At 45.7% G+C, this 14818-nt stretch overlaps 1 protein-coding gene across 4 annotated transcripts in view; it reads right to left on the reverse strand.

Annotated features, from left to right (window-relative positions):
- LOC134100721 (rapamycin-insensitive companion of mTOR-like) overlaps positions 1 to 14818 on the reverse strand; it is a 50494-nt gene that overhangs the window by 12980 nt on the left and 22696 nt on the right. For 2 of the 4 annotated variants that reach the window (XM_062554110.1, XM_062554106.1), the window contains exons 22-34: positions 14598 to 14724; positions 13640 to 13804; positions 13114 to 13190; positions 12828 to 12906; positions 11770 to 11879; positions 11577 to 11664; positions 11224 to 11316; positions 10534 to 10640; positions 9912 to 10213; positions 7320 to 8490; positions 1673 to 1753; positions 495 to 672; positions 266 to 353 (exon numbers count right to left, since the gene is read on the reverse strand). In XM_062554110.1, the coding sequence (XP_062410094.1) occupies positions 266 to 353; positions 495 to 672; positions 1673 to 1753; positions 7320 to 8490; positions 9912 to 10213; positions 10534 to 10640; positions 11224 to 11316; positions 11577 to 11664; positions 11770 to 11879; positions 12828 to 12906; positions 13114 to 13190; positions 13640 to 13804; positions 14598 to 14724 (2666 nt within the window). The remainder of the gene's footprint in view (positions 1 to 265; positions 354 to 494; positions 673 to 1672; positions 1754 to 7319; positions 8491 to 9911; positions 10214 to 10533; positions 10641 to 11223; positions 11317 to 11576; positions 11665 to 11769; positions 11880 to 12827; positions 12907 to 13113; positions 13191 to 13639; positions 13805 to 14597; positions 14725 to 14818) is intronic. The other 2 variants (XM_062554107.1, XM_062554109.1) reach the window with 2 other exon arrangements.

Raw genomic sequence — 14818 nt, forward strand, 5'->3', positions numbered from 1 at the left:
CAGAGTGTCCAAATCAAGAACAAACTGAAAACCACAGCAAAGACAGAGAGAAAAAAGGCTAGAGGTGAGTGGAATACGTGAAAAGCTCCAACATCCCCAATCAGACGGAAGACACTCACAGAAAGAGGAAGTTATGAGAGAGGGAGTGAAAGACGTCAAAATGAATGGATGATTTCATTGTGTGTAAGAGGACCTCGCAACAGAAGGCACAGACTGGCGGTGATGCTACACCACACCCTATTAAAAGCCAAGGAAAGCAACTCACTACCATCAGATTCTCCTGCAAAAAACTTGGCTGATCGGTCCTCAGATGGTGGGCTTGTTCTCTTCTGGAAATATGGTGTCTCTTTGATCTGTCCAAAAGACAAACATGACCAAATGCATTTAGTTATCACAGACCAGACAGAGACATCCAGACTTTCAAAACAAGAAGGATGTTGTGGATATTTCCACAGGCAGAGCAGCTCGTGGGTTTTGTGGTAAAACTGGGGCACCTGGAACATGTTGTTGAGGTCTACAGGCAGTGCCAGACCGATGTAGTCGTCCAAGCTGCCGTAGGTGGCACTGGACACCATGGAGCGGACCGAGGAGGAGCGCTGGAGAGAGGTCTGGCTGATCGGGCTGAGCAGGTCCTCCTTATCCAGAGAAGCAAAACTCAGGGCCTTCAGGAACCTACACACACACAGACACACACATACACACATAGTGTGTCAGCACAGACTCACTCATGACTACCAGCACATGGACAGGAAGCAGAAGGGGGAAGAGCGATTTGGAGGAAAGCCTGACAGAAAAAGTCTACTGGGAAGAGCAACAGGGAAAGAAAGAAAGTAAAGACTATAACAGTCTTTTTTAAATGATCAAAACAATGGAAATCAGGTTTATTCATTGGCACAGCAGCAGGTCACGGCAAAAAAAACAGTCTACACGCCTTGCCAAAACACAGATGGTATTCTAGGCAGATAAAGAAGGGATGAATCATCAGATATGTTTTACAGTCCAGGGACAAGGGTTCACTCACAAGTGTCTACGCACCAGACTAATATTCACAGGCTTACCTGATTACTAATAGGAGACAATCACCACTGTAATGTTCATGCATACATTCAGAAACAAAAACATCCACAGCAAGGACCTGAAGTGAACTGTTAGGACAATCACTATCATTGTTATGAGTGAGTTTGGCACTGGTCGAGGAAAGAAGGAGAGGTTCAGGTGTCATTTCTTCTGTAGGAAGCACAAATCAATGGGAACAAACGAACAAGGCAGCAACCAAATGGGTCTCAGGAAGGATCCCTTGGACAGGATGCAGAGGCTGCAGTACAAAGACCTCTAGGAGTTGTAGGAAGAGTTGAGGATAAAGGAGCAAACATGAAAGGGGCAAAATCAAAATGGAACCAAAATAAAGAAGACTGGAGGGGGGGGGGGACTCAATGAGGTGGGAACTAAGAGGACAGGAAAAGATTGGGTTGGTCTGAGCAAGACAGATCACGGGACGACGGGAGATTGAGGTCTGTCCAGATGAGCACAGGGTTAAGAGGTGAAAGAGAGAGAGAGAGAGGCTGTGAGAGAGAGAGAGAGAGAGAGAGAGAGAGAGAGAGAGAGAGAGAGATATGGGTAGGGAGACAGTACAGAATCAAGTTTGTTTGCCCCTTAGGGACGATCCACGCACCGTGGGAGGAGCGTTCTGGGCTGCCTGCGGTGGGCCCCTGTTGAGCCTTGGCCCAGGCAGCTGAAGCGTTTTTTAGTGTACCTGAGGGACCACCAGAAACACAGGTCATGTTATTCTCAGACCATTCAGACCAAGAGGCCGGGGGCAGAGATGATGAATTGGAGTCTGGGTTTGTCGCGAGTTGTGACATGATGGGTGTTGAATTTGGCCCTGAGACATAATTTCAGACTATGTGTGTTGCAACAGGCGGAAGGCTTTTCAGCTTGCTCACTGATGCAATAGGAAGTTGAGGTTGCACGCACAACATGCGGCTTTCTAATAGCTCAAGTACTTCTCTGTGGTGCAAAGGCCTTTGTGTGAAGATGCGCTGCTATCCTGTCACACTGGACCTTTAGGTCAGTGGTTCCCAAACTTTTCTAGCTCGCTGCACCCCTAAACATATCTCTCTCCATCCATAGCTTCCCTATTTTTTTCTTCATTCTTTTTACTCTCAACCTCCTTTGTGCATTATTTGTACTTCCATGCCATTTTATCTAACCTTGTGATATGTTGGATATGCCATAGGCCTAACTGCTTTTTTTTTATCATAGCGCTATGAGAAGGTAGTTTACCTAATTTTTTTATGAATCAACTAATTCAATAGAACCTTTGAAAAACAAATGAACAGAAATATCAGCAATATGCCTTCAACTAAAGTGCATAAAATGTCTGTACCTCCATCACAACTGTATTTTGAAATTGATATTATAGCTATTATAGATATTTCTTTCTTTAAAAAAATATGTCAATACATTATCAAGCCTTGGAAGGTTCCACCACTTTGAAACCCTGCTTCAGGTTACCAAGACTTGTGTTTGTGTCCACTAGTGTCCTCAGTACTCAAAATGACAACGAGGTGTTTGTTATGCATCTGGATATGACCCGAGGAGGCTGTGTGTCCCTGCTAGTGTAGAGGTGCAGTGGCCTTTCTAAGTACAGTGATTATGACTAGATTATGATAGAAACGGGAAAATGGAGAGCTGTTTTTTTTTAGAGACTTCCTGACTGCTCTCTTCACACGGGTCACACACTCAGAGAAAAAAAGATGAAGAGATATCACAAAGCACATGTATGGCACAATTGAGTTGGCTGAACGAGAACAGCTTATCAAAAAGAGAAACTAACTTTAAGTTGTAAGTGCAGTTATATAAGCCCAACCGAATGCATTAGTGTTTGTGTGATGATTGCACTTGATAGCTTGTGTGATGATACACTCGAAGTCTAAACACTCATCCTCAGAGTTGTGAGCAGCCTCTTAGAATGTGCCTCTCTAGGGTCTGCATGGTTCTACTCAGAACATCAATTCTGCGGAGTATAGCTCTCGCAACAAGCTGAGAAGATGAGAAGATAAAGATGACTCTGACGGGAAGGACAGCTTGTAACTCTTGTGGTACAGTAAGTACGGTAAGTGAAGGGTCAAGTGTACAGGTAGACTTCAGGCTTAATATTTCTGTGAAATAGACTGGCAGCAGAAGACTGAAAGACTGATGTGAGGCAGACCATGTAGCCTACAGTCCACTTCCCTGAACAAAAACAATTGTACTAATCACAGGAGTGATCATCTCCCCATTTGAAACCAATTTCAAGAGTTGCTACAGTCTGAGATGCTGATGAGAACCAAAGGTGCAGCATTACACATACTCAGTCCACTTTCGATTTCGAGTATAACCAACAACCAGCATAATTGAACAAAAAGTTGGTGCATTAAACTCTTGCTTAAAGAGTAAAGAATGTCATATCTAGGCTAGGATGTGGATTCACTTCAATTGGATTCACTTCAATTGAGGACGACTTTGTGCATCGGCTATAGTGGTGTGCGAGTTCCGTTCCTTTTGACTACTTCAATTGAGGACAAAACAGGGCAGAAACTCCAGGGTGTGGTGTGCAGTGAATTCATGGTAGTCTGGCTATCAACAGCTCAATCTTTTAAGACATCAGTCTGGGGAGTCTGCGCTGTATTTCTACTGCACAAGAGGCATGATGGGCATAGTTCAAATGACTGTACACAATTGTACACCAATCAGACCAATAATCCAGGTGTGCTTGGTGGATAAGCTAGTTTGTGATTGGTTCCAGCAAACATGGAGAGGAAGCAGGTTGTGCAGGTTTCCAGCTTGAGCTGCAGGGTGAAATCCAATTGCCGGCAGATTGGGCTAAATTCCTGGCACATGAGACCATGAAACCATCTACTAAAATCCAAACTAAAATGCCACATGGAAGCAAAGCACCCCTGTCAAAGACAAATCTGTGGACTACTTTGAGAGGTGACATCAGAAGTTGAAGACTTCACAAACGTAATGCCAGACATCAGCATGTTCCAAACAAGAAAAAAGAGAGCCGAAAGCGCAGACCTCCGCCTGTATTGTTCTTCCTAGGTTGACATACAGTACATTTGAACCTAGCCTGGTCATACCAAAACCTCGTACTAATATCGTACAGAGGGTCTGGACCTACTCCCTTCAGAATCGATTTCAGGCAGGAAGTGAACTCGAATTGAAACGATTGGGCCTGATTTTACCCAATCGCTAACGTTTGGTCGTGACAGCTATAGAGACTACAACGCGCATATGCTCGATGTCATCGTTAACAACCGCCGCCCCCCTGTTGACTGTTTTTAAATCACTACATGGGCAGGCCCCAGGTTATGTATCAAACATACTTAGCTCTTACTGTACGTTCACACCGCCGCCTTGAGCTTCCAAAGATTCCGGAAGTCATAGCGGCCAAAGCATCCAAAGCTACCCACGGCGTCCTTGACAGGGCGTCCAGAGCTTCTTGGAAGCTCAAGTCGCCGGCGTTGTGTACGTACAGCAACTGTGCGTTCAGACCAAGAGCGACTTGAGCTTCCAAAATCGCTCTGGACGCCGTGGAAAGCTTGGATGCTTTGGCCGCTCTGACGTAGTAGCATTCTATGTTCGTTGCTGGTCGTTTGGTCGCTGAACCTCGTCATAGCTCATTACCATAAAGTTAAACCACTTTCAACTTTCTCTAGTCGCTCAAGACGCCCAAAACGCGACGCCGACGGATTGGTCGCTGCTGGCACCTGAGAGAAGCCGGCTTCCATTGAAAATGAATGACTTCCGGAATCTTTGGAATCAAGTCGCCAGCGTTGTGAACGCACAGTTACACTCCATCACGACCACTAAGGTCTGCATCCCACGCACGCCTGGACACACCCCATTCCCACACACAGAAAGGTGACCGTGCATTCAGTATCTATGCGTCGCGCCTCTGGAACAGTCTACCACAAGACCTCAATCAGCATCACCTGTCACTGGTTTTATATCTCTTCAGACTTGCTTTTAACAGTCATTGAGTTTCTGTGTAACAAATGGATTTTGATGCCACATGTCTTGTCTATATGTTTATATGTTGTTTTGGTTGATGTCTGGATGTGTCAGCTATTGTTGATGTTTTGGTTGTTGTCTGGATGTGACAGCTATTGTTTTGAATTATTATCTTTTAATCTGTCTTTTTAACTGTGAAGCACTTGAGAATGAAATGTGCTATACAAATCAAACTTGCATACTTACCAAATCAAATCAGGCTTATTGGCCATGTATACTTGAGTATACAAGGAATTTGGTGTTTGCATTTATCCAATCCGTGAATTAGTGACACAGCACACAGTGAACACACAGTGAGGTGAAGCACACACTAACCCGGGATGGTCTAGGGTCGCACCGTTGAGGACAAGCCTGCGCTAGGCTCGAGTTCAGCCTAGCCAATCAGAACGCTCTATCTGTGTATGGAGTCCTTCGCTCACCTTCGGCTTCCGATAAGACGCCAGGGGGCTGGGCCATGCGTCCTCGTTCGACGAGTTGGGATTGAGACCGTATAGCACAACCATAGAGAAAAACAAAAGATGGATGAGGCTAACGAAGCACGCTCGTTTGAATCGGTTTTGGAAGAGTTAGACTTGGCCTTTTCTTTAAAGTTTGAGCAGAAAGAAGCACTCAAGTCATTCGTTTTAAAGAAGGATGTATTTGCCGTTTTGCCGACCGGCTACGGTCAAAAATGCTGGCCTATTACGTGCAGAGGTAGTTTGAAAGACAACTGTTCATCCCACCCACAGGCTTCAACTCTGTGAATGGTCCGACCCCAGACTATACATTTCTGTGTAGTTTGGCTTGCCAGGCTACCAGTAGAGAGGAGGACATGAGAGGAGACATTGGAACCTATACTGCCAGAAACTGGCTTACAAAGACTGAACATAACTGTAAATAGGCATTATATGGCAGAGGTTCTCAAACTTTTGGGAGGCATGGACACCTTTGTTGTGGTCACGTTTACCATATCAGCTCATCAACTCATCAACCGTGTGAAACCCACAGTGAGGACAGCAGATCTTCAGATGATCTTATGGAAAGTACCCCACGCTTATGGTTCAGTTGTGAAGATATAAGTTAACATTGGTGGGGGTAATATGCTTGTTCAAATGACTCAAAACGATCTGCAGATATGACATTTTTTAACAATACTATATACATTTTTTAAAAATAGCAAATTATTTAATGGACCGGTCTCTATGAGATGGGTGTGTACTGAAAGAATATTCGAAAGCAAATACATTTTTGGTTCTGTACCCAGTTACGTGTTATAGTGCACGAATTTACTGGCATGTGTAAAGGAGAACCGAAAATGATGTGAGGCAACAGTATGAAGGGTGGAGAGTGTGTGAGTAAGTGAGTGTGTGTGTGTGTGTGCGTGAGAGAGAGAGAGTGTGAGTGACTGAGTGAGTGCTTTTATGCATTTCTTGATACAAGGCAAAGTTTATACAAATAAGAGATGAAAAAAAAAAAGTATTTTGTGTTGAACATCTCGCATTTCATGCGTTGCCTAGTAAAAATGCAACAAAAACACATGAAAATCGTAATTAATCTGCGCCAATCCCCAATCCAGATATTTTGTCAATATCGGGGCCGCCAATTGTCAATATGGTGCACCCGTAATTTCCGAATCGGATCGGTGCACCTGAAAACAAATTGTGCATTTTGGTCTCCCTTTGCCTTTCTCAGCAAAACATTCTCAAATAACGGTCTTGGGGATCAATAAAGTATCTATCTATCTATCTATCTATCTATCTATCTATCTATCTATCTATCTATCTATCTATCTATCTCTATGAGACGGGTGTGTACAGAAAGCAGATTCACAGCCCAGACTAGAATTTAGTTTGGCATGTGTAAAAAGAGAACCGAAAGCAAATGCATTTTTCTTTTTTTACTCACTTGTGTGTTGTTATTGCACGTTATTCAATAAGCATGGTCACAGACCAGGCTAGAATTTACTGGCATGTGTAACAGAGACCAAAAGTCATGAGAGGACACTTCTAGAATGGTAGAGATGGTGAGTGTGAGTGTGAGTGTGAGTGTGAGAGAGAGAGAGAGAGAGAGAGAGTGAGTGAGTGAGTGAGTGAGTGTGTGTGCATCCTTCCTTCAGCAAATAAAAGTTCTAGATCATCTCAAGTATCATCTTAAGTAATACATGGCTGTAATATACAATATACCCCCTGTGTGTGTGTGTGTGTGTGTGTGTGTGTGTGTGTGTGTGTGTGTGTGTGTGTGTGTGTGTAAGAGAGTGCACTTGAGGTCGGGAGGCCCCTCACCTGCGCGGCGTGAGCCTGGAGTCCAGGCTGCCCGTCTTCATGGTGATGGTGTCGGTGAAGAGCACGTCCTTGGCGGGCGAGGCGAGCGCGTCGCTGTGCGAGAGCGAGGCGTGGAGGCGCTGCTGCTGCAGCCGCTTCAGCGTGGCGTAGCCCAGGGCGTCGCGCGGGCTGGTGTACACGAAGCTGCTGCCGCCGCTGCAGTCCGTCAGGCTGGCGATGGCGCCCACCGAGGGCGACTTGAGCGACTGGGCGCGGCGCGGCAGCGTGTGCGAGGAGCCCGGCGGCGCCAGCAGCGCCGAGCTGGACTTGGAGAGCGACAGGTGGTTGGCTGCGTTGGAGGGCGGCGCGGGCGCCTGGAGGGACCGGAGCGTCTGGAGCGTCTGCACGCTCACCACCGTGGCCAGGCTGGCGCAGTCCGCGTCGCCCGCCGCCAGGGAGGAGGAGGCCGTGGTGGTGGTGGTGGTGGTGCCGGCGCTGCCCGGGTAGTCGGGCCCGCCCACCGTCTCGCGCGACGGGCTGGAGCTCATGGAGCTGATGCCGCTGGTGGTGGTGTCCGTGTTGAAGCTCTGGCTGCGGCTCTTGAAGTGGACGCCACCGCCGCCGCTGGTCGGCCCGTCGCCGCCCGCCAGCCTCTCCCGGCTCGTCTGCTCCATCGCCGGCGGCACGGTCGCCGCGGTAACCCCGGCCTCGCCCACTCCGCCGTCGCCGTCGCCGCCGATGCCGCCGCTGCTGGACTTGGGCAGCCGCTCCTCCAGCTCGCTGATGCTGGGCGTGCTGCCCTGGTGCTCGCCGGCCTTGTTGCCCACGAAGGACGTCTCCAGGCTGACGGTGGGGCTGCACGGCATCAGGTGCCCGTCGGACGGGGGGAAGACGGGGCTGAAGACGTCGCCGCCCGGCGAGTACGCCGACGGCTCGGTGACGGTGCGGTTGCGCCTCAGGCCGCCCAGCTTGGGCTCCGACTGGGTCTTGCCCAGGCCGCCGCCCTTGGGGTCGCTGGTGCTGCGCAGCTTCTTGCCCGACAGCGAGATGAGGAAGCGGTTGCGCACGAAGCGGCTGGAGGCCAGGATGGTGAAGGGGCTGCGGTCCTTCATCAGCTTGGGCCGCATGTACAGAGGCTGGTCCTCTGGCAGCTCACACCCGTCCAGCTTCTCATCGTCCAGAATATACATGCCTGCAGTCACACCCAACACACACAGTTAACAAACCACTGGACCTGACTGGGAACCACTCATACTATGATACTATTGCTCATACATAATATTATCTATAGCAACCTTCTACTACAAAGCCTGAGGTGCTTGACACAAGTACATTAACCAACTTATCAAACGAACTTCAAAGCAGCAGTAAGGACTGGTAGTCTACACCTAGTGAGCAAACTACATAAAACGCATGCAGAAACCTTACAGACCTCAGCAACAGCACATTTGACACTGATAAAAGCATGCTAGCTGGTGAACTCCGGTGCGGTTGGCAAGTGCAGTTTTCTACCCATCGCTACTTTTTTTCTGTTCTCCAAATGACCACATACTATTAAAACTAATATCAAGCTAGTTGCTTATTGAAACATACCTCAAAAGTAGCAAATGTCTGCACAGAGTTGCTTTAAGAAGTTCAAATAAGAAAGTAAAACAAGATAGTAGTGGTATAAAAGCAGCATTAATAACACCACAGTAAAGACTGGCTGTTGAGAGCTTGCACTTTCCTCACACCTGCCATCAAATTTGTTTATGCTTCTGCTTGCTCCAATTGCGTAACCAAGGCATGTCAGATAGAATTTCTTATCAAAGAGATATAGCATTGCAAAAAAGGAAGAAGTGCAAGCACTGTGCCTGTCTGGTCTTGTTCAGTTGGCCCATGACGGCTGATAACTGAAGAACTCATTTTTATCTAGAAACCTCCCGGCTTATCAATTCAAAATGCCAAAAGTCATGCAAATAACGAAAAGGTGAACAATGAGCTGGGTAGCTCAAGCCAATCCACTGAAGTCAAGGAAGCAACACACTGCTGGTCATCTACAGTATGACCCATCAGTGACCTTTAGGGGTCTTGAGTTTGCTGAGAGAATTCTGGAATACTCTGAGTGTCTTCTATGGTCGACACTTTGTGGAGAGCTCTGAATAACAGTAAATTCCTAACAAACATTGACTATGTAACCAGTGACTGAGCCATTGACCCCGGTTGACGACTGACTCACTGGTCTGGATTTGCTGGGCTGTTCTGACTCAATGGCAACATATTGGTCTGGTGCCAACTTCACATGCTCCTTCAGTTCTGAACTCACTTGTGACCCATGTCATTCCCAGATGCTGCTCACACAAAACACTTCTCTGCCCTGGGCCATATATCTGAATGGGTGCTTGTGTCCTCTATCTGACTTCGGACCTTAAGGCCCATCCACACCACCAGTGAAAACAGTGAACACAAGAATTCAAGAATTAATCTCACTAATAAGAATGGCCAATGGTTATGTTGGTGATCACTTGCAGGGCAATTTTGTGAGATTTATATACAGACTGGGAGCCAATCGGAATCCGTCGAGGCCATGGCCAGAACGAGACATCCACGCGAAGAGAGGCTAAACGGACTCACTGGGCTGCGTGGAGTCGCTCTCGCTGTTGTGCCGCGAGCTGGTGGACTCGGAGTTGAGGCTGAGCGTGCTGGGCACGGAGGAGAGCAGGCTGGTGGGCAGGTGGTGGTGGTGTGGGTGCTGCTGCTGCTGCTGGTGCTGCTGGTGCTGCTGGTGCTGGTGCTGCTGCTGCTCCACCACCTCGTCGGGCACCACGGGCCACGGCTGGCGGCGGCTGTGCCGCACCGCGTCCCAGCCCTGCTGCTTGAGCAGCTCGCAGCCCTGCTTGGTCTTGGAGATCAGGCCCAGCACATACAGGCACGTCCTGCGGGGGGGGGGAGGGGGGCGAGAGACGGTTAGAGTGCGGAGGAGTGGGTGGAGAGTGAGAGGTGGATATCGGGTGTGTGGGTGGTGGGGAGGGTGGCGAAGACAGGTGGAAAATGTGAACACACACGCTGGGCAGGAGGGAATTCCCCTGAGGCTGTCCTGCCCAAAGGAAAAATAACATTTCTCTCTAATGTCTTCGCCTCAGACAAAACACAAGCATGACTTAGACGAGTCATCCTGGGGCTTTTGCCGTAAGTTCAAGTTGAGTTTTTACGAGAAGCGTCGTGCCCTCAGAGTGATTCCTAGAGAATGACTCACCCTCGGATTGATAGAACCTCACAGTGCTGGGCCAGAGCAACTATGTCTGGGATGACATTCTCCTCCTGGAGCAGGTTCAAGCCCCAGTTAGACGAACCGATGTTACCCTGCGGATAAGAACAACATTACTGGCTTGGTTCATGGCCAAAGGCTTAGAGAGAATATTAAGATCAAAAAGGAAAATGAGGTGTTGTTTATGGACACTAATGGATATAACCCTAATCCTTACAAGGTGGAAATGTACAAAACAAACAGCTGTAAACGGTTAAAATGAAAAGCTACAGTACATTCAAATAACCATTGCTGTGCGTGGGAAGAACTATGTCTGCTTAGATAATGCACACCCAAAACCACAGGAGATCTGTGAGCCAACTGACAAATTACAGAAAGCACATAAACGAACGAGATCACGATAAGCCATGCAATTACCCCAAGACATAAGAAAAAGATTAAATCCGTTGCGATTTCCTAATTTTGGAAAATATGTCTAATGAACAGGGCCGGGTTTCCCAGATTTGTTAAGAAGCTCTTAAGTACTAAGAACTTCTTAGGAGCGTTCTTAGAATGTTCTTAGAGCGCTCCTAAGAAGTTCTTAGCACTTAAGAGCTTCTTAACGAATTTGGGAAACCCAGCCCTGATACATAAAATACAACTAAAAAAGTAACTGAAAGTTCCGTGAAAACCACTGACCAGTGCCCAGAGAGCTGCCTTCAGCTGCTTGATGCCTTCCCATTTGTCCAGCACAGGGGATCTCACTGTATAGCTTAGGTCAGGAACCACATTCTGACAGACAGAAATACATATTCACATACATCCTTAGAGAGAGACACAGACAGATAGAGAGCGAGTAGGACTAAAGGGAAAAGGAGTAAGAGTGGATGTCCATCATCCATCCTAGGAATTTAGGTTTGTTGTTTTAAAATAAATCAATTAATAATGCTTCTAAATCATTTGGAACGGATTTTGAGATATACAGTGCCATCAGTGACAAAAGACAGCTTCTAGTTCAATTGCGTGCCATTGTAGATGCAGTTCATTATTACCTGGGTTTCCAATAGGTGGCAACCGGTCTTATCGTGGACGAGTTGCCCATACAAGTGCACTGGCAGATAAACATTTGGCCTCTGTAACCTGTCAGAAAGAGGTTTTCAACCGATGAAGGAATAATACAAACTGTAAGACAGCTTTTAAGTCGATGAGGTTATTAAATAGAACTAGTTTGTCATAGTTCCAGACCTTTGGTTGCTGCGGCGTACGTAGTTGTCTCCATCAACTGGTTTACGGTAGGTAGTGAGAGCTTCATTTAGTTGCTCCTCAATCAGGTCCACGTATTTCAGATTGTACTCCTGACAAAAGACACAAACTCCATATAGTTAGTCATCAAACATGCCTGACAAGCCATCATCATGCCTGTTCACTTAAAGGACATAGAATGGATGAATTGAGTGTGTTCTCTGATGTTAACATAGTATATATTCAACTTTGATTTAAAAAAATAAACTCTATTGCAATTTTACAACACTAATTAAAACCATATATTTAGGCTGGGTATTGAAATGGTCAGTTTGACTAAATGGCGCCCTCTTTGGCAACTGAATCGCCCATTTTTTAGTGTCTATTTCTAAGTTCAAGATTTTCATATGAAGGAGGGCACAACCATGCCTCATGTTCATGATAGCTCTTTGTTTATGCACAACCTCTCATAATTCATGAAAACCAAGAAAAAATTATTTCCATTCTATGTCACCTTTAAAATGACTTGAAGCTTCAAAGGGCTGTAGTTTTTTAACTATTAGTGATACAGATATACTATTTAAGATCTATGCATATGTTTAGTCTACAAACACCTGGGATTTTTTTCAGATTTTTTTTGAAGAGGATCACTTTCCAAATGTAGCTGAAATTGGGTGATTTCACACAAAATGACCCAACCAACATTTCCCCAGCATGTTTGCCTGAGGTGACACCACCAGCCAAGATATTGCATTCTAGAATGTTGCACATTTTTAGAGCGGGAAATGTTTCGGGCAAAACAAACACATTAAAGGTGTATCCACACATGAAACGAGAATACACAGCAGGTTTTGGCTAATGGCTATTACATAATTTACTGTTAATACAATACCCTGATATTCCCTGACTGTGCATGCAAAGTAACCAAATTCCCTGACTTTCCCTGACTGGAAATGCCTCTTCTGAAATTCCATGATATTCCAGGATTTCCCTGAGCCGTGGGAACCCTGAAAAAAGATTCCCTACGGCTTGACCATGGTCTTGCACGTCAGGTCACATACCTTCTGCCATTTCTCCAGCTGCTTTGTCACGTATCCCCTCTCATTGAGGTAGGAGAAGCCCTTTGGGATAGACAAGAACCTGGACATGGGACACAGCATCAGATACATCTGTTAGGGCCTCAGGGAGATCTACACATCACATACAGATGGTGAATGTTAAATAAGTCATATTATTTAATGCTCCTCATTATAAAGTAACTGGAGAATACATGTATTATTGTCAGTAAATGTCATTTCATTATTCTTTACATTTTAATTTCATGGGCAATGTCTGTTGTTGACTGACCGTAAAAGAAGCAATACGCCCTTGTCACCCAGGTGGGTAAGTGCTGGTTTCATCTGAATAAGTGCATGTAGATTCGCCTAAGCAACAGGTCCACACAAACTTTATTAGGACTCAGAGAAGACCACCCAGCACAAATACAATCACAAAAGGAAACAACGAGACATGAATCTGCAGACATAGCTGATTCAAAGTACAGTATTAAGGAAGCGAAAGTCACTGCCAAGACAGATGTGGAAGGACAAAGATTACATGACTTAAGGCATACTAGTAATGTTGTCCACATCTTCAGACCTGGACACACTTTGACAAACTTTGACTCACTTGTTAACTTTTCCTCCATCAGAAGGACAAATGATGCGAGTTTAAAAGTCAAAAGTCATCAAACAGTTACTCCACAATATGGCTAAATAATAATGATAAAAAAACAACCTTAAAAGTAACCAAAATGACCTTGTTGAAGCGGAGATTTTGCAACGCGTGCGTCTGATGTAATTCTATTTCCATGTTGTGAGGCCGGTGTGCTCACCTTGTCCTCGCAGGCCTCGTCCAGGATGTCCAGTGCCTCCATGGAGATGGCCTTGTTGCGGTCATGCAGCTGGGTGACCAGCAGCTCGATGCCCCAGTTGCTGAAGAACTCCACATTGGCGCGCAGGAGAACACGTAGGTGCTTGGTGGCATACAGACGGCAGTTCTATGATGATGAACAGAAAGAACATCGACAGGTTTTGGAACTAGCTTATTTCAGGCAATGCGAACAACATTACATTTAAAAAGCTTTATAAATTAAATTTTAATTTAAATTAAAATAAACTTTATAATAATTTAGGGCTGTATAATATAATTTTAACATTGTCATCCCAATGTTCACATGCATAATAGTCATTGAGCAGGGACAGAACAGAGAACTAAGATGTTGCATCATAATCAGCATTGCATTGCCGTGTCAGTTTTTTTCAATAGCATGCAGCCTCACTTCAGGGTAAATTTGCAAGTACATGTCAGAACAAGAACATTTACCTGGTGATAAGGCATGGTACTGAATGCATGTGCTGAACTATTGCGTTGTTTGTATTACAAGCCTCTTAATTCATGAGCTAATCATGCTGTCCCTGAAGCAATAAATCTTGGGATTCTGCTTTAACCCAATAAAGAGAAGATAATGTGGGAACAACTGTTACAGTCATTGTCAGCTATGAATTTAACTGTAATGCTGCGGGTGATTTTCTTGGTAAAAAAAAGTTGTATGGGGATTTAATCAAATTAAACGTACAATAACATGCTGTAGCCATAATTTAAGACTTGAGGGGATCTGGCTCTGAGCCCAGATGTAAATGTCTTACTACAAGTCATAAAAAGTAACAAGAGTGAATGTGTTTCCAAAAGGAGGCTAAGTCATTATTTGTGTCTGCACTCCAAGGAGAGGCCTGAATGAGAGCAGATGTGAGATGGTCTGAGGCTTATTTAGAGTAAGGTGGTGCTTTTACATCGGTGGCTGCAGTTAGGATCTTGGACAGGATGACCCTAGCCAGGCCATCACGACCGTAGTCCAGCGTGGACACGGTCAACTTCAGCAGGTGGTCCTGGTTCTTCAGAGAGCAGAGGTTCAATAGACTAGAACAAAAAGAGAAAAACGCTTACATTAAAAGCAAGCGCAAAAATGTTCTTATCATGTTCTAAAAACCTATAGGGCTCTGTTCCACATTGG

This window comes from Sardina pilchardus, chromosome 14, assembly GCF_963854185.1.
Source record: "Sardina pilchardus chromosome 14, fSarPil1.1, whole genome shotgun sequence".
Classification (NCBI taxonomy): Eukaryota; Metazoa; Chordata; class Actinopteri; order Clupeiformes; family Clupeidae; genus Sardina; species Sardina pilchardus.